Source organism: Anguilla rostrata, chromosome 13 (assembly GCF_018555375.3).
Source record: "Anguilla rostrata isolate EN2019 chromosome 13, ASM1855537v3, whole genome shotgun sequence".
NCBI classification, from domain to species: Eukaryota; Metazoa; Chordata; class Actinopteri; order Anguilliformes; family Anguillidae; genus Anguilla; species Anguilla rostrata.
In genome coordinates this window covers 4,039,008-4,064,874 of record NC_057945.1, presented here as the reverse complement: position 1 = coordinate 4,064,874, position 25,867 = coordinate 4,039,008, and the positions used below count along the sequence as shown (strand labels likewise).

Below are 25,867 nucleotides of genomic sequence, written 5' to 3'. Positions count from 1 at the left end.
GGGCCGACCACACCCTCTCACCTCCTCTGAGCCAATCGGGGGCCTGGATTCACAAGGGCCAACCACACCCTCTCACCTCCTCTGAGCCAATCGGGGGCCTGGATTCAGAAGGGCCAACCACACCCTCTCACCTCCTCTGAGCCAATCGGGGGCCTGGATTAAGAAAGGCCGACCACACTCTCTCACCTCCTCTGAGCCAATCGGGGGCCTGGATTAAGAAGGGCCGACCACACTCTCTCACCTCCTCTGAGCCAATCGGGGGCCTGGATTCAGTCAGGCTTCTGTCCTCAGCTCCGACCAGGCGTTTAAACTCCGGTGTGGGGTCTGCTTTCCGCTGGGGTAGCACGCCTGGATTTATTTCAGCTCCCTGGAGCTCATTTCACTGATTGCTGAATCTGGCAAACTCTGTATGTGAAGAAAAGAGTAGCACATTACTTTGTAACGTTAAAGACAAATGTTGATTGAATCCAGACCTGAACTCTTAAAAATTGGAAAAAGGAAGAAGTGCACACAATTAAATAAACCACATCCAGTCATTCAGGATTGGTCAGTTTTAATATTACTTTAGCCCTGATTAACTTAATTCACAGTTCATTTATTATGATCGTTGATGAAAGACAAGTTGGCTCAAGAAGCCTACAGAGGTAACTTGCACACAGATTTTTTCAATAGCACACTCTCTTTCTCTCTCCCTCTCTCTCCCTATCTCTCTCTCTCTCTCCTTCCCTCCTTCCCTCCCTCCCTCCCTCTCTCTCAGGATTTATTTGGTTGCCCTTGGTTAGCATCCGTACCATGGAAACAGTGTGCTGCCAACGCTACCCTATTGCCCTTTTTAGAGTTTACAGCAGCCTACTGTGTTTCATGAGTCATTTGAGCATAGCTACAAAAATAAACCAAACAGAAGCTTGATCTTCCTCTCATCTAGAGTTACACCACAAAGCCCATGTTTGCTCCACGACACATGCAAGCAAAGCATTCGCAAACTGATTTTCAAAAGTTGTTTGTCCAGTTGAACCCAGTGTCAAAATGTAAAGTTTGTACCTACAGACTAGGACTGTACTTGAAGTGTACTACAAACTGAAATATCCAGACTATATGCATGTGTGTGTGTATGAGTGCGCGTGTGAGTGTGTTTTTGGGTGCGTGTGTGAGTGCGTATGTATGTGTGTTTGTGTGTGTGAGTGCGTGCCTGCATGCATGCCTGCATGTGCGTGTGTGTGTGTGAGTGCGTGTGTGTGTGAGTGCGCGTTTGAGTGTGTGAGTGTGTCTGCATGCATGCGTGTGCTTGCATGTGTGTGTGTGAGTGCACGTGTGAGTGCATATGTGTGTGTGTGTGAGTGTGTGTGTGTGAGTGCATGTGAGTGCATGTAAGTGTGAGTGCGTGCCTGCGTGTGAGTGTGTGAGTGTGTTTGTGTGTGTGAATGCATGTGTGTGTGTGAGTGTGTGAGTGTGTTTGTGTGTGTGTGTGTGTGTGAGTTTGTGTGTGTGAATGTATACCTGCAATGCGTACGCGTGTGCATGTGTTTATGGAATGCATGCCTGCAAGCCTCAGTACATGTGGATGTGCTTGTATATAAATTAACAGTGGCTTTGTGAAGTGATGTGCAGTGCTGCCAATATTTTACCAGTTGTTGTCGCCATCTTGTGGCTGCTCGTGGAAATAAAATCCAGAAAAGGGCTGGGAAGATTTAACTCCAGTCCTGGAGGGCCACAGTGTCTGCAGGTTTAACTCCAGTCCTGGAGGGCCGCAGCGTCTGCAAGTTTAACTCCAGTCCTGGAGGGGGCGCTGCGTCTGCAGGTTTAACTCCAGTCCTGGAGGGCCGCAGCGTCTGCAGGTTTAACTCCAGTCTTGGAGGGCCGCAGTGCCTGTAGGTTTAACTCCAGTCCTGGAGGGGGCAGTGTGGTGATTCTTCAGTAAAAAGTTGGTTTGACAGGAAATATTAGAATTTGGTGGTGTCACTGTTCAGTACTACTGGTATCCATTACTGAAATTTTAAGGATCATTTCAATTTAGCTGCTTGTTCCCTCAAGCCAGGGGTGGGCAATTCCGCACCTGGAGAGTCGGTGTGCAAATAGGTTTTTGTTTCCATCGGTTACCCGAGCAAAATGAGCTAATTGGCTGGATGCACCACTGGTTCACTCGTACATTAGATCACAGTAAAATCTTTATATTGGGACACAAGAACAGTCTTCGGCTGTCACTCATGTGCTCATCAGGAAATGTAGTTAAAATGTCAGATGGTGTAAATGTAACGGCTAATTGCATAATTAAGGCCAGAAGCTGGCAAAACCAGAAACAGACCCAGCTCTCACTGCCCACCTCTGCTTTAGACAATGCATGGAAAGCTTCCAAAGAACTGTGCTCCCACACAACTTTGAGACAGCTGCAAGCTCTCTTAGAGGGCATGGGTATGGGTAAGCAAATCTGTCACCTATTGGTATCAGGCCTATAGTAACACATTTCTCTCTGTTTATGCGATGAAAGATAAATGTTTAGACAGACATGAGGCAAAAGCATCCAAAGGAGACACACAATGCAGTGTTTATCTTGCTAAGGACCTTGGGATTTGAGTACATTCAGTCACAGCCATTAATGTGCAAGTATGTATTTAATCTTGGTCTTGCGCAACTCTTTTAACGGGCACAAGGTCTGTATTAATGCAATTAGCAATACTTCTCAGAAATGTGTGCCTTTTATTATTCTTATTTCAGGTTTATTATTCTAATAGTGCTGAAATGCCGCCCAACTTTGACAGCGATATTGGGCGGTGGGTGGGAGGGAGTGGAGGAAAGGGTGAGAGGATGGGGGAGTGGGAGAGTGGGTGGGGGAGTGGAGGAAAGGGTGAGAGGATGGGGGAGTGGGAGAGTGGGTGAGAGAGCGGAGGAATGGGTGAGAGGGTGGGGGAGAGGGAGAGTGGGTGGGTGAGTGGGGGTGGGGAGAGGGAGAGTGGGTGGCTGGGTGGGGGAGAGGGAGAGTGGGTGGGTGAGTGGGTGGCTGACCCTGCCCAGGATAAGCAGGTATAGATAATGGGTGGATGTTTTTGTCATCCAGACACGTGTATTATGTAAAGAAATGTAAATGCATTTTAAAAGGTGCCATGCGCAGATGTTGCAATCAGAAAGCAGTCATTCTTATGACAGACCAGCAGGTGGAAGCAGAGGTCATGTGTTCTCTTCAGTAAAACAGCTGGAACTCAATGAGAGATTAACCAATTAAGTGCAATCGGACCTCAGGGTCCCAAACCTACATAATCAACATGACAGTATACCAGACAATAATCCCACATTAAAAAATCCCAAATTAATTCTAATACAAGATACCACAAATGTGCGGAAGCATTTTTATTTTTTATTAAAAAACTACTCGGGTAAATCACATGGACACAGACAGTAAGATATTCAGCAGATAGCATTACATTGATTAAAAGATCATCAAATAGAACACTGATTTTCAACAGGGTCTTTGCCAGCTGTGACTAAATGTATCATAGCAACCATCCAAAAATACCGTTATGTAACACAGAAAGGGTGAAATCGGGTAAGGATGCAACATAATGGTGTGTGCAGCGGAATGAGATGGTACAGCCCAGGAGCTGGAGTTGAGCATTAGATACGTTAGAGAAGGGAAGGGTGTTAGAGTTAGGGTTAGGGCACAGGGTTTGGGTTAGAGACTGCAGAAAGAAACTCCGCCCTTTTCCTTCACTGAGTTTTAAACAAAAGATCCACTTAGGTTTATTTGTATGACTGGCACCCTCCCCCTCCTTCCTGATTTTGCATATCTGTCAGCAGGAGCAAATTAGATGTATGGAAGATTTAATATTGCCCTTTCAAACGGCACTCACTTGCTCAGTGGTGCAGTACGTGCTTCTGAAAGACCGTAGATTGATGTAAACGTTAGCAGCGCTAGCAGCGTTAGCGGCTGACGCAGCAGTGGCAGTGGGGGTTCTTTCTCCATTCCTGGGTGGTTTCCATCACGAATAAATGAGGAGTTTCTGAAATCGTGCTGCCAGTCGGTGGTTTTAGTCCTCTTGGAAAAGTGCGTGGTCTGTCTGCACAGTTATTATAAATGACTGAAGGTCTTATCACACTGCCAAACCGAGCCCAGGAAGATGGATGTAGAAAACGTACGAATTTATCAGGTTCATTTAGAAAATCTCTAAAATAGGCTAGCTTAAGGGTGATAATATATGATGGTAAACCCTGTATGTTCACATGGGCATCTGCTATGTCTTCTCAACCCAAAAACTGTATTCCAGGGCTTCAAACAGAGAGAAAGACACGCACACACGCATACACACACACACAACAGACTGAACAATGTAATTTCTAAAGTTGAGTAGACGTATGTCAATAAAATACAATTCTGCAACGGAATGCTGATAATAATTTGTAACTCCATAATGCTGAAGGCAGGAAGAAATGAATACCGTAGCTACAAAATAATGCTATGAGGAAAGTCCCAGATAGCAAGCGACTCCGGGCCAGAGCTGCACCAGTCCTGGGCCAAAGTCAGCACTGATGGGTTGGAATCGGAGCGGATCCCTTGGTTTCTGGGGTGCCTAGTCACTTAAATATTTGTTTACTGATGAGTAATTCTTGTACTGCTTAGAATTGTTTTTCCATGTTAGACCTTGACTGTGGTTGGTGTAGTATGACAGGGTACGTCGGTCCTTACATTATAAAACTCTGAATCTGTTACATTAAAACATATTTCTTTGTCGAAAAATGCGTCCTGTTTCTACCCACTCCAAACTTTTTTTTTTACAGAAATCTGCAATAGTTTGCCCTTTTGACAGAAATACAAGGCTAATACTACCACTATGATATGGCAGCTGAAGAGGAGGCAAGACGCTTGAGTGAAATGCAATTCACATCCCGTTACATGAAATGGTCACAGTGAACGTCTCCAAGTTACTACAACAGAAGGCTCACATCTGTGGTTTATGAAAAAGAAAACAATAGAAATTACATTTTTTGAAAATTAACTGATAATACCCAAACAATTATAATAATAAAGTTCACAATAATAACGCAGTTATTTATTCATGTTTGTACTAATTCATTTACCATATTTATTTGTGCTGTGGTCTTGTCCTCTCAGAAAACCATTTATCACCTTTAAGAAACGGTCACAGCGTAGCTCCACCGAGCATAGCCGAACAAATGTATTATTCTTGTGGAAAGGCGTTAGAGTATTGAGGCGGGGGTTTATCGGTCAGTGACGCGATGAAGCCTAGTTGAGAGGCGGGACTGGCCTAGATTTTTACGTCGATGCTTGAATTAACGTACGTTTTTTTCATTAATTCAGCGCACAGTCAACGAACTTGAATGTGGTTGCCTATCTGCGTCCATTCTGCAGGTCCACCAATCAGAGTGGAGTAAGCTGATTTTCTATAGAAGAATTGCCCGACGTGTTGTTATCCCCGCCCAGAAGGTTGTCTTTTCTCTTGATAGGCAAATGAGTCGCCATGGACAGTGTGACTGTCGTGAGTCAGAAATGAGAGGGAAATCCATTTACAAGAATACTTTGATTTAAATAAAAATACATTTGGACTAGAAACACTTTCACGGACCGGGAAACATCCTAAACCTAGAGGTCGAGTTGTGCAGCGTGCGTCAAATTCATAACAAATCGCGCGGTAAACGTTAACATTGGTGAACTACATCTCAACCTCGTTCTGTCACTTTCCCAGCCAAGGTATCCAGGCAGTAGCAACATTGCATAATTTAGGAAAATCCTTATTATCTCTACCCCGCCTAGACAACATCAGTATTTGGCTGGCTGGCTAACGAGGCGTGCCATGCTAAATTCAGCGCGCGTGCATGGAAATGGATTCTGTATTAGTGTATTATGGAATTAGCTAATTCTGCGCCTGTCTCTCGTATCCTTGTTGGAATGGCATCGTGGACGACATTCATCTGCTTGCAGTGGGGTGAGTGTTTCCTACCTGCCGATGTAGTGTATAGCTACTCCATCGTTATATCCATGTGTTGCATGGTATTTATTTAAAAATCGTGCGCCCCGCCTCGCTTGTAACACGGTCTGGTCTGGTAGCTAATTCTGTGCTGTCCGGTTCCCTTGTTTGCCAGATGGGTCGGGACTAATTGCCGATTATACTAGTTGTTTTAACGTTGATTCATGAATTAATCTGGATGGGAAAATTCTGCGAGCCAAAAATATCTTGATTGTTACTCGAACGTCATTCGTTTGAATACTGATTCCAACTTTTAGGATCTCTGCATCACGTTCATTTTTGAAGTCTGTCTCTTTTTTTGTACTCACTAGTCTCTGATTGAGACTGTGACAAACCCGAGCTCTTGTCTGTCGTGGGATTTGAAAAGGCATCACATATACTCAGGCTACTTGTTATAACTTAGGCTAGCCAGTGTTTGCCGGCTCACTGTTTATTTATCTATTTATTTATCTTATTTTTTATTTGTATTCAAAAGTCTCACATAAAGGTGAACTTGCTTAACTTCCGAAGTTACCCATCGGCTCACTGTAACTCCGCGTTTGCCTGTTGTGCGCGTTCATACTCTGCTGCTTGTCGCAGCCCTGTCCCATCGGGCCTGGTGTTAATTATTGTTTTATCCGCTTAGAGAGTTATGCCAGCTAGCATCCTATGTTATTATCTGCGCTCTGTGTATGTTGTGTGCGCAGTAAGCCTTCTCTGCGTGTACATTTGTAGGTTCGTGTCTCCCGAGAAAGAGGCTTGGGATGTGTGTATTATTTTAGCACAATTTTAAAACTATACAGCATACGTTCTTCTGTTTTAACAAGTTGGCATTGACCGTTCAGTTTTTTGTTCAGTTTTTCTTTAAATATATGTAGGTTTTATAAATTGTCCTGATGGGTTTGTATATGAATCTGCAAAGACTATGTCCTGTTCATGGCCAAATAATTGGGATGCAAATGAAACGTATTTATGACACATTATTTGGTATGTCTGACATATTGTTTCTCAGTGATGTTTATTTGAATGTTCGGCCAAATCAGGCCAGAGAACAGACCAGATGCTCCAAAAATTTCCTTAGCATGAGTATGATTGTCAGGTCCTATCAGGAAAGTCGGAAAATTCTCAGCAACGAACAACAGTGTGCTGTCATCCTCGCCCGTCTTGTTTTTCTGGTTCGGCTTGGTTTTTCGTGATGACGGTGTTCAGTGTGCCGCTTAACTTGCGCTTTCAGCCTCTATTCTCACGAAACTTAGGGGGGCGGTCTGCGAATAGGAAGCTGTTCAGTTTCATGTGCCGAGAAAAGGGGACCATGTATTATTATTATTCGTATTAGTATTAAGCAGCGCTATGTGCTTCACAAAGGAATAAAAATACATACAAAATAGAGGTAAAATATAATAATTACAAGAATAAGCCATCCTAATCTGATGAATAAAAAGCATGGTATGAAGCCTCTCACGGTTTTTGTGTTAAAACTGGTCCATCATTTTGATGCAGAGCAAGGATGCTCCAGCACCACAGCGCAGGAGCTTTGCCTCAGCAGATCTGAGAGCTCTGATTGGCTGTGTGACGTCACGGGTTGCGAGGCGTCCGCTCTCCATTTCGGGTAGCGCTGAGCGGACGGCTCCTGAGGAGGAAGGTCCTTGTTGGCAGTTATGCTAATACTCTGACACTCAGGTACCAGGCGTAGGCATAAACTCTCACGTGTCCTTGATTTTGGAGTCATCTCAACGGCACACACCCTGAGTAGTCCTGCTCCTGGTTGGGAATGGAACTCTGTGTACATACTGAGGTGTGTTTTTGGTTTAAGGGTGGGGCACAAGGAATTAAGACCTGTTCCTTGTGTCTCGCCTGGCGTTCCCCCAGACCTGACTCAGAGGCTCCAAACTAAACTGTGAAGATCTCTGGCCATCACCCAGCTAACACACAGTGTTCTCACTTGGCAGCAGTGTTGTGAGGACATCCTGTGTTGGCTAAATCTGTTTGGCTTCATCCGGTTTATATTGTGTATGCTGAGGCCAGGTTGGTTTGCATTTTAAGGGCGCTGTAGAACCCTGTAAAACCGGTGTGATTTCTCACCTTAACTGGCCTGAAACCCCCCTACAGTACGTCATTTTTTAAATAGAAAATTTTGATACGCACTTTTGCCTGTGGTTGGTAGGCCTCCAAGGTAGGTGTCTGGGCCTTTTTTACCGGTCAGAACTCATCTCCGACCGTTCCTCAGATCTGGGGGGTCTCAGGCATGGGGCTGGCTGAGCCTTTCCCTGTCAGATCTGGGGGGTCTCAGGCATGGGGCTGGCTGAGCCTTTCCCTGTCAGATCTGGGCGGTCTCAGGCATGGGGCTGGCTGAGCCTTTCCCTGTCAGAGCTGGGGGGTCTCAGGCATGGGGCTGGCTGAGCCTTTCCCTGTCAGAGCTGGGGGGTCTCAGGCATGGGGTTGGCTGAGCCTTTCCCTGTCAGATCTGGGGGGTCTCAGGCATGGGGCTGGCTGAGCCTTTCCCTGTCAGATCTGGGGGGTCTCAGGCATGGGGCTGGCTGAGCCTTTCCCTGTCAGATCTGGGGGGTCTCAGGCATGGGGCTGGCTGAGCCTTTCCCTGTCAGAGCTGGTTTATGAGACTTTAGACTCTGGACTTTAAGGCTCTCGGGCCTCCTGCCCGAGCTCTGACCTCCAGCCTTGGGCCGGGTTTCCACAGTGAGCTGCCATAGCCCTTAGTGCGTTAGCCAGTATGCTGGGTCAGCCAGCATGTTGGGTCAGCCAGTACGCTGGGTCAGCCGGCATGTTGGGTAAGCCAGTACGCTGGGTCAGCCAGCATGTTGGGTCAGCCAGCATGTTAGGTCAGCCAGTACGCTGGGTCAGCCAGCATTTTGGGTCAGCCAGCATGTTGGGTCAGCCAGTACGCTGGGTCAGCCAGCATGTTGGGTCAGCCAGTACGCTGGGTCAGCCGGCATGTTGGGTAAGCCAGTACGCTGGGTCAGCCAGCATGTTGGGTCAGCCAGCATGTTGGGTCAGCCAGTACGCTGGGTCAGCCAGCATTTTGGATCAGCCAGCATGTTGGGTCAGCCAGTACGCTGGGTCAGCCAGCATGTTGGGTCAGCCAGTACGCTGGGTCAGCCAGCATGTTGGGTCAGCCAGTACGTTGGGTCAGCCAGCATGTTGGGTCAGCCAGTAGGCTGGGTCAGCCAGCATGTTGGGTCAGCCAGTACGCTGGTTAAGCCAGCATGTTGGGTCAGCCAGTACGCTGGGTCAGCCAGCATGTTGGGTCAGCCAGTACGCTGGGTCAGCCAGCATGTTGGGTCAGCCAGTACGCTGGGTCAGCCAGCATGTTGGGTCAGCCAGTACGCTGGGTCAGCCAGCATGTTGGGTCAGACAGCACGCTGGGTCAGGTTTGGAGTGATGCCCGGTAAAGAATCCGAGTTCTTCTGTCTCACTTTTAGAAAACTGGGAGCAAAGTGGTTTGTTTGTTTAGATTTTAAACAGGGCTTGTGGTGCATCAGGTCTGTTGAATGACCAGGATTAACCCAAAAGTAGTTCACAGATTTTGATAGCTAGCTTGCTAAAAATTCCATGTGCTGTTGTGTTTCGTGTTTTTCCTTTGGAGAATGGTAATGTAAAAGGAAAGAGTGAGTGCATCTCCTTTCCTATAGCTGTAGTGGTCACAGCTTTCTACTGAACTTATTAGCTGTCTAGCAAGTTGTGTTCGGCACATATAGCTTAGCTTTGGAAACGACATCCAGATGTTCTGGTTTTTTTATTGTTTTTTTTTAGTCTGCCTTTTAAGTCACGTAGAGAAGGAAAAACTTGATTAGCTGGCCTGATTGCCACGTAGCTAGCTAACAAGTTGTTTGAGGTCTGCAGCGCTCCGTCGCATTGTCTGCCACAGCGGACGTTATCGATTAGCAGAACTGCGAGTGAACCGACCGGTTCAGGCACCTCAACCCTCAGCGCTTCGCTCCTCTGTGCCATTCCAGGAGCGTTTGCTCGTGTCTGGAATCAGCTCAACCGTAGCGATGTCGGCGCCTTCCACCTCGACGCGTCATCGGGAATGCTCAGTCATTGAGATGAATTTCTCTTTGTATTCGGGGAGGAACTGAAACCGAACTGGCCCTCGACCCCCGGGTTGCCGTGGCAGCGAGCGTTCGTAACCTGCAGCTTCTCGGACGAGGCCGGCCTGTGGAAAAGCCCTGGAGTTTCCCTGAAACGGGTGTTTCCTGGGAGACTGTCCCGAAGTTCCCTTTGGCTCCAACGACTGTAGCCCCTTGTTGGAAAAGGGGATGCTGGCACCGTGGAGAGGAACATTATCAGTGTTTATGTTTTAAACATTTATTCACTATAAATGGAAAATGTGAAGGCGTTCAGTTAGAAATTGGATATCTGCTTTTGATGAGTTTTATGATGCCTTCACCTCAACAGTCCATCATGTTTACAGTGTGTGTCCGGAGGCAATGTGAACAGCTCTTTTGTTTAATAAATGTTGTTTACGTCACAATTTTATGTACTTAATGGTGTCTCGTTTCAGCATTTAAACATCACGGCAATTTTAGTGATTTCAATCTTTTATTCTGATGAGGTGTTTACAAGCTACAGTGAACAGTGGCTGATTTATCTCAACAGATTGTCAGCATGGTTATTGTTTGCTTGTCAACTAACTGAAATCATTGTGTTTTATGATGCGTGGAGTTTTAAGTGTACCTGTGAGCAGTCATCTTTGATCATAGAAAATGTTAACGTAGCAACAGCAAAATATCTTTTTTTATCTTCAGAATGGATTTATTAAAAACGTGCATCAGTATAGTGTATTGACTTTTATTCCTGGACAGTCCTGAAAATGCACAGGTGTCGATAAGCAGTGATGCAGTTGGTGATGGAGAGAAAGAGCTTTCCTGAATCCCACAGTAGTCTGAGCTACAGTGAGCTTACTCACTAGAACCAGCTAAAAGATTTTTCTCTCCACAGCCAAACATGATGATTGGTTCAAATCAATCCGTGACCTATGGTTGCTCTCTGATTTGGTCCAGCCTCATTCTCACAAGACTGAGGCTGCGTCCCAAATCAGTCCCTATTCTCTATATAGTGCACTACTTTTGGCATTAGCCATTTTTTAGTGTGTCCCATTTCAGAAACAAAATTGTAGCACACTATATAATGAACTACTTTCGCCCCACAATGCACTGCAAAACGTTGGGTACAAGCTATGTACACTATCCGGAAGCCCAACATCCCACAATACACTGCGGTAGGGCTTTATGGTTTTTTTCAACAAAGATGGCGGTTGGAACAAGTAGCGGTAGCTACTTGTATAAATCAAATGCAAGTTGTCCATAGTTGTCAAATCATGAATCGTATTTGCATATTCGATACAAAAAAGTCACCAGTTTTCGTCAGAGTGCCAAGTGTAACGTTAACGGTTTTTCTCCGGAGAGCTGCTTGCTAGCTAAGAAGCTAGCTAATCTCGGTAGCAGTGCAACTCAAGCAAAATGTCATTTTCGGTCCCTGATAAAAGATTTTTGAACAGTATACATTTGGTCGATGCCAATATTAATGAATATTTAACCGAGAAATTCATATATACACGTAAATATTACGTTCAAAAGATATTTTATCACAATTTTTTATCACAATTTCCGTTATTGTGCGACAGATATTCAAAAGATAGTAGCGGCGCAGGGTGATGACAACAGTGTCCCAAAGCAAACGTTCGTTCTGCTGCTCACTCCCTATGTAGCATGCTACATGTTTTCCACTATATAGGGAATAGTGAATGAGTGAACGAGTGATTTGGGACGCAGCCATAGTGAGTGAGCGTGACCCTTGACCTTTGACCTTTTGTTCCCCAGCGCTGCAGTGTGTGGTGTGTCGCGAGGTGACTCTTCCCTCCGGACCCCTGTTCCGCGTGGCAGGGTTCCCCCTGACGCTGCCCTGCGTGGTGTCCGGGTACGAGGGCCCGCGAACGCAGGACTTTGAGTGGTTCCTGTACCGCGAGGACGCGGGGGGGCGCCAGATGGGCGTGGTCTCCACGCGGGACCGGGGGTTCCCCTACGCCCCCTACCAGCCGCGCGTGCGCTCAGGGGAGGTGCGGGTGGAGCGGGACGCGGGCGACCGGGTGAGGCTGGTGGTGCAGAGGCTCCGCCCCGAGGACCAGGGCCGCTACGAGTGCTACACGCCCAGCACGGACTCCCGTTACCAAGGCAACTACAGCGCCTCCGTCGTGGTCAAAGGTAGGCCCCGCCGTGTCCGTCCGGTGGCTGGGAGGCCTTTTCCACACCGGCAGGCTTCTGTTTGAAATGACTGGCTCTTCTGCACAAGCACTTGAGTAGTTTCATCTGATGTGTCGAACAGGTGTAAAAAGTGCAGGTAGACAAAGTAGATTTCTTCTTAAAACATTCACAGGGATTGGCTAGTGTTCTGTGATTGGTGGGAAGTGTGTAGAGCTGGACACAGGCACAGGTTTTGATGGTCTGGTGTATTTTTCCCCTGGGGCATCAGTTGAATAGCCCTGCTGTAATCTCTTAGTACTCTTCCTCACGGAAGCCAGTGCATCTGTAAACGTGTTTGAGTTCATCTTCTTAGCTGTAGATTTTGATAGTTTGATGGCACTTTAGCGCAGTTTAGCCATGAATTATTTATGAATGAAACGGCTATGCATTTATCTTTTGAACTCTGTTGTGTATCGCATTGAATAACCGGACATCTTCTCTTCCTGTCTCCTCATTTATCCTCCTACGATTTCCCGTCCTCCCCCCTCTCTGTCCCCCTCCCTCTCTCTCTCTCTCTCTCTCTCTCTCTCTCCCTCCCTGCTCTCTCTCCTACCTCCCTCTCTCTGCTGTCCCCCCTCTATGCTCTCCCCCCCCCTTCTCTCTCCCTCCCTGTTCTCCCCCCCCTCCCTCCCTGCACTCTCCCTCTCCCGCTCTCTCTCTCCCTCTCTCTCTCCTCTGCCCTCCGCCCCCGGCAGTCATCCCCGACACCCTGCAGATCAGTCACTCGCGCGCTCTGATTGGCCAGTCCCTGGTCGAGGGCTCCGAGCTGCAGCTCACCTGCTCGGCCGCCGTCCAGTCCAAGCAGCACACCCACCTGTCCGTCACGTTCGGCGTGCGGGGGGCGGGGCCGGGCGGGGCCGGCGGGGCGGGGCAGAACCTGACGGAGGTGGTGTCGTTCGGGCGGGACCTGGCGGTGGTCGCCGGGCGGGGCGGGGACTACGCGCGACGGTGCGGCGACGGCGAGATCGCTCTGGAGAAGAGGCGGGGCCAGGGCGACGGGGACCGCGACCTGTACCTGATGAAGATGGCGGCCGTCGCCCCCGGCGACTCGGGGGCGTACGTCTGCGAGGCGGCGCAGTGGATCCTGGACCCGGAAGGAGTTTGGGAGCGGATCGCCCTGCGGACCATGGACCTGGGAACCCTGACCGTGCAGCCTTTGGGTCAGTCACGCGCTCCCAGACGCTCTATCAATACGCCTCCTGATCTGGGATCAGTCTGGCCTTTCAGCTCGTACTGGATAGGGTCAGAACACGGGCAGAGGATACTGATCTTAGATCTGCTGTCCTGCTGCGATGAGCTTTATGAACACTGATCTGGGATCAGTTTGGCATTTTATCTCATAATGGATAGGGTCAGAACACGGGCAGAGGATACTGATCTTAGATCTGCTGTCCTGCTGCGATGAGCTTCATGAACACGGATCTGGGATCGGTTTGGCATTTTAGCTCATAATATGGGCTGGAATAGAGGTGGGCAATGAGAGCTGTGTCTGTTTCTGGTTTTCATGCCAAGTTCTGGCCTTAATTACGTAATTAGCCCTAACATTTTAACTACATTTCCTCAAAAACGCATGAATCACAGCTGAAGACTGTTCTTGCGTCCCTATATGAAATGTTTTCCTGATCTAATCTACCAGCGAACCAGTGCTGGTGTATACAGCCAGTGAGCTCATTTAGCCTGGGTCATTTGTGGAAACAAAAACCATACATACACACCAGCCCCCCCCAGGTCTGGAACCGCTCACCCCTGGGCTAAAATAAGGTTAGGATGTGGACAGTGAAGACTGATCTTGGATCAGCACTCCTAGTGTGGTATGCTTTATGAATACAGACAGCCGTCTGCAGCAGCTGTCCCGTGACTTAGCGTACACTCCACAGCTTAAACTGCATAAACTCTAATGATGTTAAAGGGCCAGGAAACTGAAATCTGTGAATGCTTTGCTGGTGTGTTGTTTTAAAGGGGAATAGCACTTTGTAACACTTCTGCTTCTCGTGGCTGACATTGTCCTTCTAATGAATGTGTTGCCCTTCATTTTTTCAGGTCTTTGTTTCTAACGTTAGACATTTAAAATTAAATAACTAATCGAAAAATGAAGGACGACACATTCATTAGAAGGACAATGTCAGCACGAGAAGCAGAAGTGTTACAAAGTGCAATTCGCCTAAATTACAACTAGTGTTTATTCAACAGTGCTCCAGCTTTATTACGCAGAGTCTAGATGACTAGCGAAGAGCCTGTGCAATTGCTTATTTGCATGTCTGATCGTGTTATGAGCGTACTGCTTATCAGCGTAACCTAGCTAGCGATGAGGAATGGTTTACATATGACGTGTTACCGATATGAATGTTAATGGTGTTAATATTAAGAAGACAATCAGTTATCACTTCTGGGGAATATAACCACAATTTGAATTCAGTTACCTGGACCTTTAAATATCTATGGTTGGTATAATCTTTAAATATCTATGGTATGGTATATCTATGGTATCTTCTGTTTCTTCGCAAGGTTTCGCTCGCAAAAGAGACATCCTACTTACCTGAAGGCTGTCTGTAACTGGCAGACATTTTAATGGTCTATAAAGAGCTTCACTTTTTCTAGCTGCTGAAATGTGGGACAAGATCCTGGGCAATATTCATCAATGGTCTCAGGTTTGGAGGGCTGTCTGAGGATCAGTTTGCCGTTTTAGCTCATATTGGATTGGAAAACAGGTCCAGTTCTGTTTGGGAGATAATCTGTCCTGTACTTACTTTGAGTGCTGTAGTGTGTGTGTGTGAGAGAGTGTGTGAGAGAGTGTGTGAGTGTGTGTGTGTGTGTGTGTGTGAGAGAGAGAGTGTGTATGTGTGTGAGTGTGCGTGTGTGTGTGTGTGAGAGTGTGTATGTGTGTGAGTGTGTGTGTGTGAGAGAGAGTGTGAATGTGTGTGTGTGTGTGTGTGTGTGTGAGAGAGAGAGTGTGAGTGTGTGTGTGTGTGTGTGTGTGTGTGTGTGTGTGTGTGTGAGAGAGAGAGAGTGTGTGTGTGTGATGTCATAACATGACTGATGTTTAAACCTGACTGCTGCTCTTTTTGCCTCCATTTTGTGCCAGATAAACTGTTTCTGTATATGGTTCAAATACGCTACATTTGAAAAAGACACACAGTATGTAGGAGGGAAAGTGGACTGGCTGTGGAAGCTGATGTCATCGTTTCATTTCTCTGGCTTCTGTCCTTTTATTCTTTGTCACAGCGGAACTTCAGACTGTCTGCGTACATTTCATAGATTAGTGAGGAGAAAACTGTCAAATTGCTTTTATTGTGTACTAACATTAATGCTAATGCAAGGAAAGCTAATGTCATTCGCTCTCCCATTCTCTCTCTCTCTCTCTCTCTCCCTCTCTCTCTCACTCCCGCTCTCTTTCTCTCCCTCTCTCTCTGGTTCCAGCTGACACGATGACGGTTGCCACGACGCCACGGGGGGAGGTCTCTCTCTTGGCAGAGTCTCCCCTCAGCCTGACGTGTGAGGTGGGCGGAGTCGGGGCGTGGTCCCGCACCGCCCTGCAGGTGCAGTGGATGAGGCGGGCCGGGGAGGGGGCGGGGCGAGTGATGGAGGTGGCCCGTCTGAGCCCGGACGGGGTGGTGACCTGGGGCGACGACACCAGCAGGGGAGGGGGCGGCGCCGTGGAGAAGGTGGGGGAGGGGCGGTACTCCCTCCGGCTGTTCTCCGCCTACCCGACCGACGCGGGGGTGTACCTGTGCGTGGTCAGCGTCTACGCCGGGAACCCCAGCCCGGGGCCCGCCACCCCGCCAACTGTCACTCGGAGATCGGAGGGGGTGAACGTCCGCCTCCAGACCAAAGGTAAGACCGAGCGGCAGACTGCTGAAGAGCTGGGGTGACCAAGACAGGTGACAATTAGACATGGAGATGAACAAGGCTAACTGAAGAAGAGGGGGCAGGTAGGCGAGCTAGCCGCGGGCTAGGACAGGAACCAGGAAACAGGATAAACGGAGAAATGTCGCTGAGGCTGGAGCCGAAGAAACGTAACCGGCTAGGCTGAAACAGCGATCTGGCGATGAGTTGCGGGTGAACCGGGGATATATACCGTGATAAATGCGAGGGTGGAAGCGGGCAGAATGCTGAGAGAGCAGGTGGGAGACATCAGCCGATCCGGGAGATCGCTGGAGCTGTCAGCGCGGGCACGCCTGCTCTGCAGGGAGGGAGCAGAGAGAGGACAAAGATCGTACGAACAAAGATAAGATGCGCGAGGCTAAACAGAAGACATGGGAAACGAGGGATAGGACACAAGGCTTAATATTGTAATATGCGTGCTAAGAACTACATGAAGCCAGGAGGCTCTTTGAAAGGCAAATTGCCCGAGATGCTAATCCTAAAGGTTTCTTTCAGTACTCTAGTAGGAAAAGGAAAGTCAAAGAGGATATCAGGTGCATCAGAAATGAAGGAGCATTGCTTTCTAAAAACAGATATAGCTGATGCCTTAAACAGGTTTGTTGAGAGTTTTACTAGAGAAGAGGTGACTAATAGACTGGAAGGCATATTCAGTACTCAGAATGTCTTATCAGATATTTAAATAGAGGCTAAAGAAGTACTGGATGTATTGCTTACACTAATGACAAGTAAGGCAGCAGGCCCTGATGGCATTTATCCAAGAGTACTCAAAGAGTTAGGTCTGATGATCTTTAAACCACTCGCAGGCATTTTTAGGCAGTCCTTAGAAACAGGGGAAATACCTAAGGACTGGAAGCAAGGTAATATAATGCCAATATGTAAGAAAGGGGACCGTACTGATCCAGGAAGCTACAGGTCTGCCAGTTTAACTTGCATCACATGTAAAATACTGGGATCTAGCTTTAGAGACAAATTGGAGGTGTTTCGTGAAAATAGCAACCTCCTAAGCGATAGCCAGCATGTTTTTTTTCAAGGGAAGGTCATGCCTGACAAACCTTCTGATATTCTTTGAAGAAGCTACCATGTGTTTTGATTATTGCTAGGCTTATGATATTATATACTTAGATTTCCAAAAGGCATTTAATAAGGTACCACATGAGGGACTCGTGTAAAATGAAGACAGTAGGAATTAGAGGATGTATTTCAGAGTGGATTTGGACCTGGCTACAGGGTAGAACACAAAGCGCAGTAGCAGGAGCGAGATTATCAGAGCAGGATACAGCTGGAAGTGGAGTCCCACAAGGATCTGTGCTGGGACCACTGCTCTTTCTCATATATATCAATGACCTTGACAGGGATATAGAAAGTACATTGGTCAAATTAGCTAATGATACAAAACTGGGAGACCCAGCTATTAGTCTGGAATCTACTAAAGTAATCCAAGAAGATTTAAATACCATCCAGAAGTGGGCAGAAACCTGGTAAATGAAATTTTATATACCCAAATGTAAAGTTCTGCATGTGGGAAATTAAAACATTAGGCAGGATTACTTGATATGAAAAAGATTTGGGAGTAATGGTTGATCAAAGTCTTTCAGGTTCTCGGAACTGTGCTATAGCAGTAAAAAAAACAGGCCAACAGGATGCTGGGATATATAGACTAAAGTATTGAGTATAAATCCAAGGAAGTTATACTTAGCTTATACAATACATTTCTGAGACCAGACTTGAAGTATTGTGTGCAGTTCTGGGGACCGTACTACAAGAAAGATATAGAGGCTCTGGAAAAGGTTCAAAGAAGGGCAACCAAATGGTTTCCTGGTATGAAAGATAAAAGCTATGAGGAAAGACTTAAGATGTGTAATGTCTTCAAATGAAGACTCGGGGGTGATTTGATTGAGGCATTTACATTCATAAAGGTGATCAACAAAGTGAACTACAAGAGATTCTTCAGGTTGAGTTCTGTTGTGGCAGAAAAACTCTGGGGTCTTTCAAGACTAGGCTTGATACAGGGTTAGATACTATCTAGTCGGTAGGTAATCAGAGCACTAATTTAGTCAAAAAAATGGTGAGCATTGTCGGGCTGAATGGTCTGTTCACCTCATTATGTTATGTTATGTTAAAATCATGGGCAATATTCATTAATGCTCTCAGGTTTGGAGGGCTGTTTGAGGATCAGTTTGTCTTTTTAGCTCATATTGGATTGGAAAACAGGTCCAGTTCTGTTTGGGAGATAATCTGTCCTGTACTTACTTTGAGTGCTGTGGTGTGTGTGTGTGTGTGTGTGTGTGTGTGTATGTATGAGAGCGAGAAAGTGCGTTAGCGTGTATGAACTTGTGTGTTAGCGTGTGTGTGTGTGTGTTTGTGTGTGCATGTGTTTGTCTGTGCGTGTGTGTGAGTGTGTTTGAATGTTTGTGTGCGTATATGTGTGAGCGTGTGTGAGCATGTGTGTTAGCATGTGTGTGTGTGTTTGTGTGTGCATGTGTTCGTCTGCGTGTGTGTGTGTTTGGGTATGTGTGTGTGGGCGTGTGTTAGCGCGTGTGAGTGTGTGTGTTTGTGTGCGCATGTGTTTGTCTGTGCGTGTGTGCTGCCACGGAAGTGAGGATTAAGTAAAATTTTCAGTTTATTTATTAATTAAGTTAATTTTCCGAACCCAGCAGTTTTAATCGTTCACACCATCGTTTGATGTCCTGAATATCAAACACAAGTGCATCAACAGTTAAAACACCTGAACTTATCCAACATGTAAAATATATTTATTTGATTTAATTTGACTATTATCATCAAAGATATCAATTAAATCGCATAATTTGATGACAGTCAGAGCAAACTGTTGGATCAAAAACCTTATCAAAAGGTGCAACTTGAAACCAGATTAAAATGAAGATTTTGAAGATTGAAGTTACAACACATATTCACGTCTAATCTAAAAACGAGGTTCAGCTACTTAAACTACTTAAAACAATTAACAAAGGCTACAGACATGGGCAGTCACACTAGAAATGAATTAAAGAAGATACCAAACCACGGCTTGTTTGTCCAAAAGTAAGGGTGTGCCAAGACTGAAATCCAAAAACTAAAAGATAGCAGAATATTCCAAGATATCAGTGATGAAATGTAGAACACCAGACCTCGATGCCGGAATCAGATGCCCACTTCCAACTAACTGTTAAAAACGGACTTCTTGCAAAGTTGCCCAAACTAACTTCTAATTTAAAAAAACTGCATATTTTATCTAGTGAAAGAGAGGAGGGGGGAGGGGGATGGACACCCCCTCTGACACACACACACACACATGCAGATCCACACTCACACACAGACACACACACTCACTGCTCAGACGGCCACCCCCCAGTTCCTGCTCTGTCTTATCTCCATGCTATGCTGGCCGAGCGCTTTGAAGCTTCCTATGGCTGAGAACGGCCAAATGGTGAAGCACGTGTCTGCCAGTGTGTGTGTGTGAGTGCCCGTGTGTGTGTGTGAGTGCCCGTGTGTGTGTGTGAGTGCCAGTGTGTGTGTGTGAGTGTCTGTGTGTGTGTGTGAGTGCCAGTGTGTGTGTGTGAGCGCCAGTGTGTGTGTGTGAGTGCTTGTGTGTGTGTGTGTGAGTGCCTGTGTGTGTGTGTGAGTGCCAGTGTGTGTGTGTGAGTGCCTGTGTGTGTGTGTGAGTGCCAGTGTGTGTGTGTGAGTGCCACACTGAAGTCCACAGACACTCCTGACTCCCTCTCTCTCCCTCACATCCTCTGTTTTAGTCCTTCAGCAGGCTGCTGCTCTTCTTCATGTATAAAACAATGTTTCAAAAACGCTACATTTGAAATAGAAAGCTGATGACATTTTCTCTCTCTCTCTCTCTCTCTCTTTCTCTCTCTCTGTCTCTCACACTCCGCACTCCCTCTGTAGTTCCAACTGACAAGGTGACAGTTGCCATGACGCCACGGGGGGAGGTCACTCTCTCAGCAGGGTCTCCCCTCAGCATGATGTGTGAGGTGGGCGGAGTCAGGGCAGAGTCTCGCTCTGCCCTGCTGGTGCAGTGGATGAGGCGGGGCGGGGCCGGGGAGGGTGGGGCAGGGCCAGAGATGGAGGTGGCCCGTCTGAGCCCGGATGGGGTGGTGACCTGGGGGGACGACACCAGCAGGGGAGCGGGCGGCGCCATGGAGAAGGTGGGGGAGGGGCGGTACTCCCTCCGGCTGTTCTCCGCCTACCCGACCGACGCGGGGGTGTACCTGTGCGTGGTCAGTGTCTACGCCGGGAACCCCAGCCCGGGGCCCGCCACCCCGCCAACTGTCACTCGGAGATCGGAGGGGGTGAACGTCCGCCTCCAGACCAAAGGTAAGACCGAGCGGCTGACTGCTGAACTTCCTGCCCACATGACCTCCAGCATCACGCAGAGCAGGGAGATTACTCCTTTGACTGGGTAATTGATTAGTAATGTCTAGGTGACACGTTTTGAGAGAAATTGCTTTATATGACACTACCCCCATTCCAAATGTTACTTTATTACTTTTACTTAATTCCATGCTCCATGAGGTCAAGCTGGTTGTCCAGGACCACCCCCAGGCTCTTTGCAGAGTGAGAGGCAGTCGCTGTGGTGCCATCAACCGTGGCTGAGAGCTCACGTAGTAGGGAGGTCTTGTATGGGAAAAAGAGCAGCTCAGTTTTGTTGAGGTTGAGCTTCAGGTGGTGGCTGGCCATCCAGGTGGAGATGTCAGCCAGGCAGGAAGATATTTTATCATCAACCTGTAAGGCAGAGGGGGGGAAAGAGAAGAAGAGCTGCATGTTGTCTGCATAACAGTGATAGGAGAAGCCATGTGAATTAAGAACTGAACCAAGAGATTTGGTGTTACATTACATTACAGGCATTTAGCAGACGCTCTTATCCAGAGCGACGTACAACAAGTGCATTAGTTCAAGGTGCAGAGGTGCAAAAGAAACACACTAGAGTGAAGTAAAGATCGTAGTGCCAGAAGTGACCACATAGATCAGGACTCCAACCCTGTAGAGTAACCTGGTGTATATGGAGAACAGCAGAGGACCATGTACAGGTCCCTGTGAGACTCCCGTAACAAGGGGATGAGAAGCAGAGGCAGACCCCATCCAGGTGACCTGGCAGGACCTATCTGTAAGATAGGAAGCAATCCAAGAGAGGGCAGCCCAGAAATGCCCATCTCAGCCAAGGTGGAGAGGAGTATTTTGTGGTTGACCGTGTCGAATGCTGCAGACAGGTCTAGGAGGATCAGGACAGAGGAGAGGCGTCAGGCTCTTGCAGTGGCAAGTGCCTCTGTCACAGCCAGGAGCGCAGTCTCTGTTGAGTGCCCAGATCGGAAGCCAGACTGGTGAGGGTCTAGCAGGTTGTTCTGATGGAATTAAGTTCCCCAGCGAGCTACAGTCTGATTAGACACCTTTTTATACTGACTTCCTTTTTAGTGACTTGTTTGCTCCACTATATTTGGCGCTGCGAGTTGACGGAAGGGATGAAAGTGCTAGGAAGGGGAGCGGTTTTTGTCTCCATCTTTTATTCTTAAATTATTTTTTGTTATTTTTATTATTGTTGATGAAGTTTGCCAAACGGCGAAGGTCGAAACACTTCCGCAAATTAACGTAAAAGACGAAAGGTCCTGCTACATTATTTTGCATAATGCTCTGCTTTGTAACTGTGAGGTAACAAATGCTGAATTGCTTTGCGTATCATACATGAATCCCACCATTCACTGCCATGTGGTGTCATGTGGTGATGTCATGTGGGGATGTCATGTGGTGTTGTCATGTGGGGATGTCATGTGGTGTTGTCATGTGGGGATGTCATGTGGTGTTGTCATGTGGGGATGAGGTGAAATTTGGAGCTGTTTGGAGTGTGAGAGAGCATTACCGGTACACAGGATCAATCCCCATATCAATCAGTCCCCGGGTTACTGAAGGTGCATGCGGTGCCTTCAGTACGTGTGGCTGTTCAGCTGTTTATTTAACCTTACCTGGGCCCTGGGGGGTTTATAGCGGGACAGCTGTGCACACGCAGTGGGCATGTGAGAGCTGCGCACGCCGTGGACATGTGATCACTTTGAGGCACTTTTTTTGCATAACAGGTTGCATCAGCGGTATGTACTGCAGCTGTTGTGCTTGTTTGGTTCAGAAGATGCACTCCTCTCGTCACCATTCCCTCTGTTTCCTCTCTTCCCTCTGTCGCCTTCTCTTTTTGTATCCCCCTTTCCTCTCTCTGTCTTTTCCCTGTTTCTCACTCTCTCTCTCGCTCTCTCTGTCTCTCTGCAGAAGTCAGCGTTTCCACGGTAGCGGAGGTCCCCCCCGGCCCCTTGCTCAAGCGTGGGAGCACAGTGTCCGTGCTCTGCAACGTCTCCGTGACGACCGGCGGCCCGTTCCGGGTGGAGGTCCAATGGCTGATGAGGAGGGAGGCGCCCGGAGGGGCGGAGGGGGCGGAGCCGCTGGAGGTGGAGGAGGGCGGAGCCACGAGGCCCCTGGCCGCGCTGACGCACGACGGCCTGGCCCGTTTCTACGGTAACGGGAGCGAGGTGAGCGTGGAGCGGCTGGCGGCGGGGTGCTACAGGCTGAGGGTCCACGCGGCGCAGCCCGAGGACCAGGGCCTCTACGGCTGCCTGGCCCAGGTGTGGGCGCAGGACCCCGGCGGAGCCTGGCGCAGCACGGGCGCCAGGGCGGAGTCCGACCGCGTGCGCGTCTACCTGTACTCCCGCGGTGAGTCCCCCCGCCCCGCCCCGCCCCGTCCCGCCCCGACCCGACCCGGAGCGTCATGCGTCCATCTGTCTGTCTATCTGCCTGCCTGTCTGCCTGGCTGAGTCTGTCTGCCTGTCTAAGTCTGTCTGCCTGCCTGTCTGCCTGAGTCTGTCTGTCTGTCTGCCTGCCTGCCTCAGTCTGTCTGTCTGTCCATCTGTCCGTTTATCTCTGTATCCGTCTGTCTCTCTGTCTGTCCATCTGTCTCTGTCTGTCTGTCTCTCTGTCTGTCTGTTTCTCTGTCTGTCTGTCTCTCTGTCTGTCTGTTTCTCTGTCTGTCTGTCCATCTGTCCGTTTGTTTCTCTGTCTGTCCCCCTGCCCCTGATTCATTTTATCATTTGACTGCGTGTGAAGCCAGCAGCCAATGGCTGTGAATTCTGTGCCTGATTTTGGCTTGTGCCAATATTCCATCCGCTGTGCTTACAACAGACCTTACATATCTCTCTCTCTCTCTCTCTCTCCCTGTCCCTCTCTCTCTCTCTCTCTATCTCTCTCCTTCCTCAACCTCTCTCCCTCTCTCACTGTCTCTCTCTCTCTCTCTCTCCCTCTCTCTGTCTCACTCTCTCTCCCTCTCTCTGTCTCACTCTCTCTCCCTCTCTCTCTCTCCCTCTCTCCCTCTCTCTGTCTCACTCTCTATCCACAGCAACGGATCTCCTCCTCATCCCACTGGTAGTGGGCGTGTCCTCTGCCCTTTTTGTGGGCGTGTTCATCGTCGCCACGGTGACCTGCTGCTTCATGAACCGATTGGCCAGGCAGCGTTCTCAGAAGTAGGACGACATCGGCTGGAGGGGCGTGGCACTTCATCCAAATTCAGACTGAAAAAAAAAATAATTTCCAAATGGAAAATATGGTACTCTGTGGTTTACTTGAAATACAGGCTGTTCTAAAATGGGAGCTGCAGAATGCAAGAGATGTTTTGTATGTTTTTGTTTCATTTTTTTAGAATCCCAAATGACTCCTCCCATGTTATTGTTAATCTTGGGTTCAGGTTATGAAGTTTTCTTGGGCTTTAAGTTTGAAAACAGACCTGGATTTGACGTGGTGTTAAACTCACTGTGAAAGACTAGTGTTTTTTTTGCGCTACTATGAGGTAGGGACAGGTGTGTTTCCTTTTTTAAATTGTCTTTTAAAGTCTGCTCCTCCTGCGAATTTGGGAGGGTGTTCTGAGTTTGTTTACCGTACGCCTCCTGAGCCGGTGTTTGCTCGCGGGAAGTTGTTTGTGATGGGCTGTGATGTCGCCACTCCGTGTTTGTACAGAACTGGTTTCAGTGGGGAGGGTTAAGACTGCCTGCATTTCTACCCTGGAAGGGTAGGAATTAGAATGTGATGAAATATACTGTATATTGTGATGGAATATATTTTGTGTAAAAGTCCTTGAAACGTGACAGCAGGCAGCTTCACTGCATGCATCTGAATCCCAGACAGGGGCGCCCTTATAATTGTTTAAAACCATTCAGCCCTATGTTAAGCACGTCTGGTTACTTGAAGTCTGTTAACTTGAACATAAACTGTGTTGCTAATCTGAAAAAATGAACAAAAATAATTTGAGGGTCAATTTTCTCTTCGTATGCTTTTAGAAGCGACAAGCACACACCTTCAACGGCAGATTTCTTGCCCAAACGACTTGCAGATTCATTTTTAGTCAAATTTAAGTCAGCGACCAATCGTCAGTTCAATTAACCCTGAGTAATTACAGTAAGAGTCGGAACTGACGGAAAAAGAGGGAAAACCAGAAGGACTTAATTTAGTTCCAGTAGGAACTAAAACCAGATTACATCATAGTCCTGGGGGACCAGAACTGAGAAGCATCGCTGTAAATAATTAAACAGGAAGTAGGTCAAGGGAGCCTACAAAGATTGCAAAGGAAGTTGATGAAATTGGGTCTCACTTAACTTTAGCTTCTCTGACTATAAATCCAACATGATGGTGCTGTTTGTTTGGTGGATAACCCGCATGCATATGCGTGGGATTTAGAGTACTACGTCAGCAATAAACCTGTCACCACAAGCTCCCCAACATGGCCCTGGATTGCCACATGCTTTGTTTGCTTGTGATTGGTTGTGTGTACCAGCTGGTGTGTGATTGGCTAAGGCGTTCACAGGCACCTGTACGTGGGCATGTGCAGTCAATCCTGTGCCCCCCGCCCACTTCCTATTCGCCCCCCCCCCCCCCCGCCTCCTGCAGACAGGACTCTGCATATCCTTCTCTGTGCAGTCCTTGGGGGCAAATAGACTTCCTGGCCTCACGTGTGCGCACGTGAGAGGCATTGATACTCACCTCTTATCTTTGGCTCATGGTCAGAATGCTTTATCAGACAGGCGGCTGTAGAGAAAGGCCCATTGTTTCTGAGCAGCCATACATGCCACACATCTTCTTCTGTACTTATTCATATTTGCAGTTACTCAGTTGTTCCTCTTTAAATCTGTTATAAATGCGCATGACCGTGTGTGGCAGGGGTACAGGGCTCAGGTCTGTCCTCACTGCCCGCCTCACTGCCCGCCCCCCCCCCTCAGTCCCACCCCAAACTGGAGCCTTCCAGTGCTGGCTGTGGCAGAGAAACCCTGTGAGACACATCTTTTAACCACACACAGCCATTCTTATTTTAACCACGCACAGTCATTCTTCTTTTAACTACAGAGTCATTCTTCATTTAACCACACAGAGTCATTCCTCTACTTTACAAGGCAGTCGGCACAGCTACATGTCCTTGGGCTGAGGGGACTGCCTGCCAGACATTCAAAGGTGTACCGCTTGATGGATGCGTGTTTGGTGTGTGTATATATGCAGAGTAAATATTTATATGGAGAGATAAAGTAAGCATACGTGCACTTAGCAGCAGAAAGCACTCGCTCCTGGGGTGTTGGGGGTCTGTCTCTGCACTTGCAGTCGGAACTCGTGATGGAGGTCTACAGAGAGCCGCTTCACTCGCTCCGGGTGCGTTCAGCTTGTTTTAATCAGTCTGGAAAAGGCAGTTTCCTCCGCCTCCAGCTTGGCCGATGTGCGGTGGGGCACTCTGGCACAAAATGGCCGCCGGACATCACC

The 25,867-nt window shown here is 47.9% G+C and overlaps 1 protein-coding gene across 1 annotated transcript; it reads left to right on the top strand.

The window, feature by feature from the left end:
• Nucleotides 1-5,433: 5,433 nt before the first annotated feature.
• On the top strand, nt 5,434-24,368 carry igsf8 (immunoglobulin superfamily, member 8). The gene is made up of 7 exons (XM_064305072.1): nt 5,434-5,933; nt 11,792-12,172; nt 12,907-13,371; nt 15,629-16,042; nt 19,988-20,416; nt 22,352-22,789; nt 23,469-24,368. The coding sequence occupies exons 1-7, from the start codon at nt 5,852-5,854 to the stop codon at nt 23,594-23,596; spliced, it is 2,337 nt and encodes a 778-aa protein (XP_064161142.1). The 5' UTR covers nt 5,434-5,851; the 3' UTR covers nt 23,597-24,368.
• The last annotated feature ends 1,499 nt before the right edge of the window (nt 24,369-25,867 follow it).

Bases quoted from the DNA above. Each gene is read 5' to 3' on its own strand.
- igsf8 (XM_064305072.1), top strand. From the start codon at position 5,852: ATGGAATTAGCTAATTCTGCGCCTGTCTCTCGTATCCTTGTTGGAATG. The intron at 12,173-12,906 runs GTAGGCCCCGCC...CGCCCCCGGCAG, and splicing joins CGCCTCCGTCGTGGTCAAAG to TCATCCCCGACACCCTGCAG. The intron at 20,417-22,351 runs GTAAGACCGAGC...GTCTCTCTGCAG, and splicing joins CGTCCGCCTCCAGACCAAAG to AAGTCAGCGTTTCCACGGTA.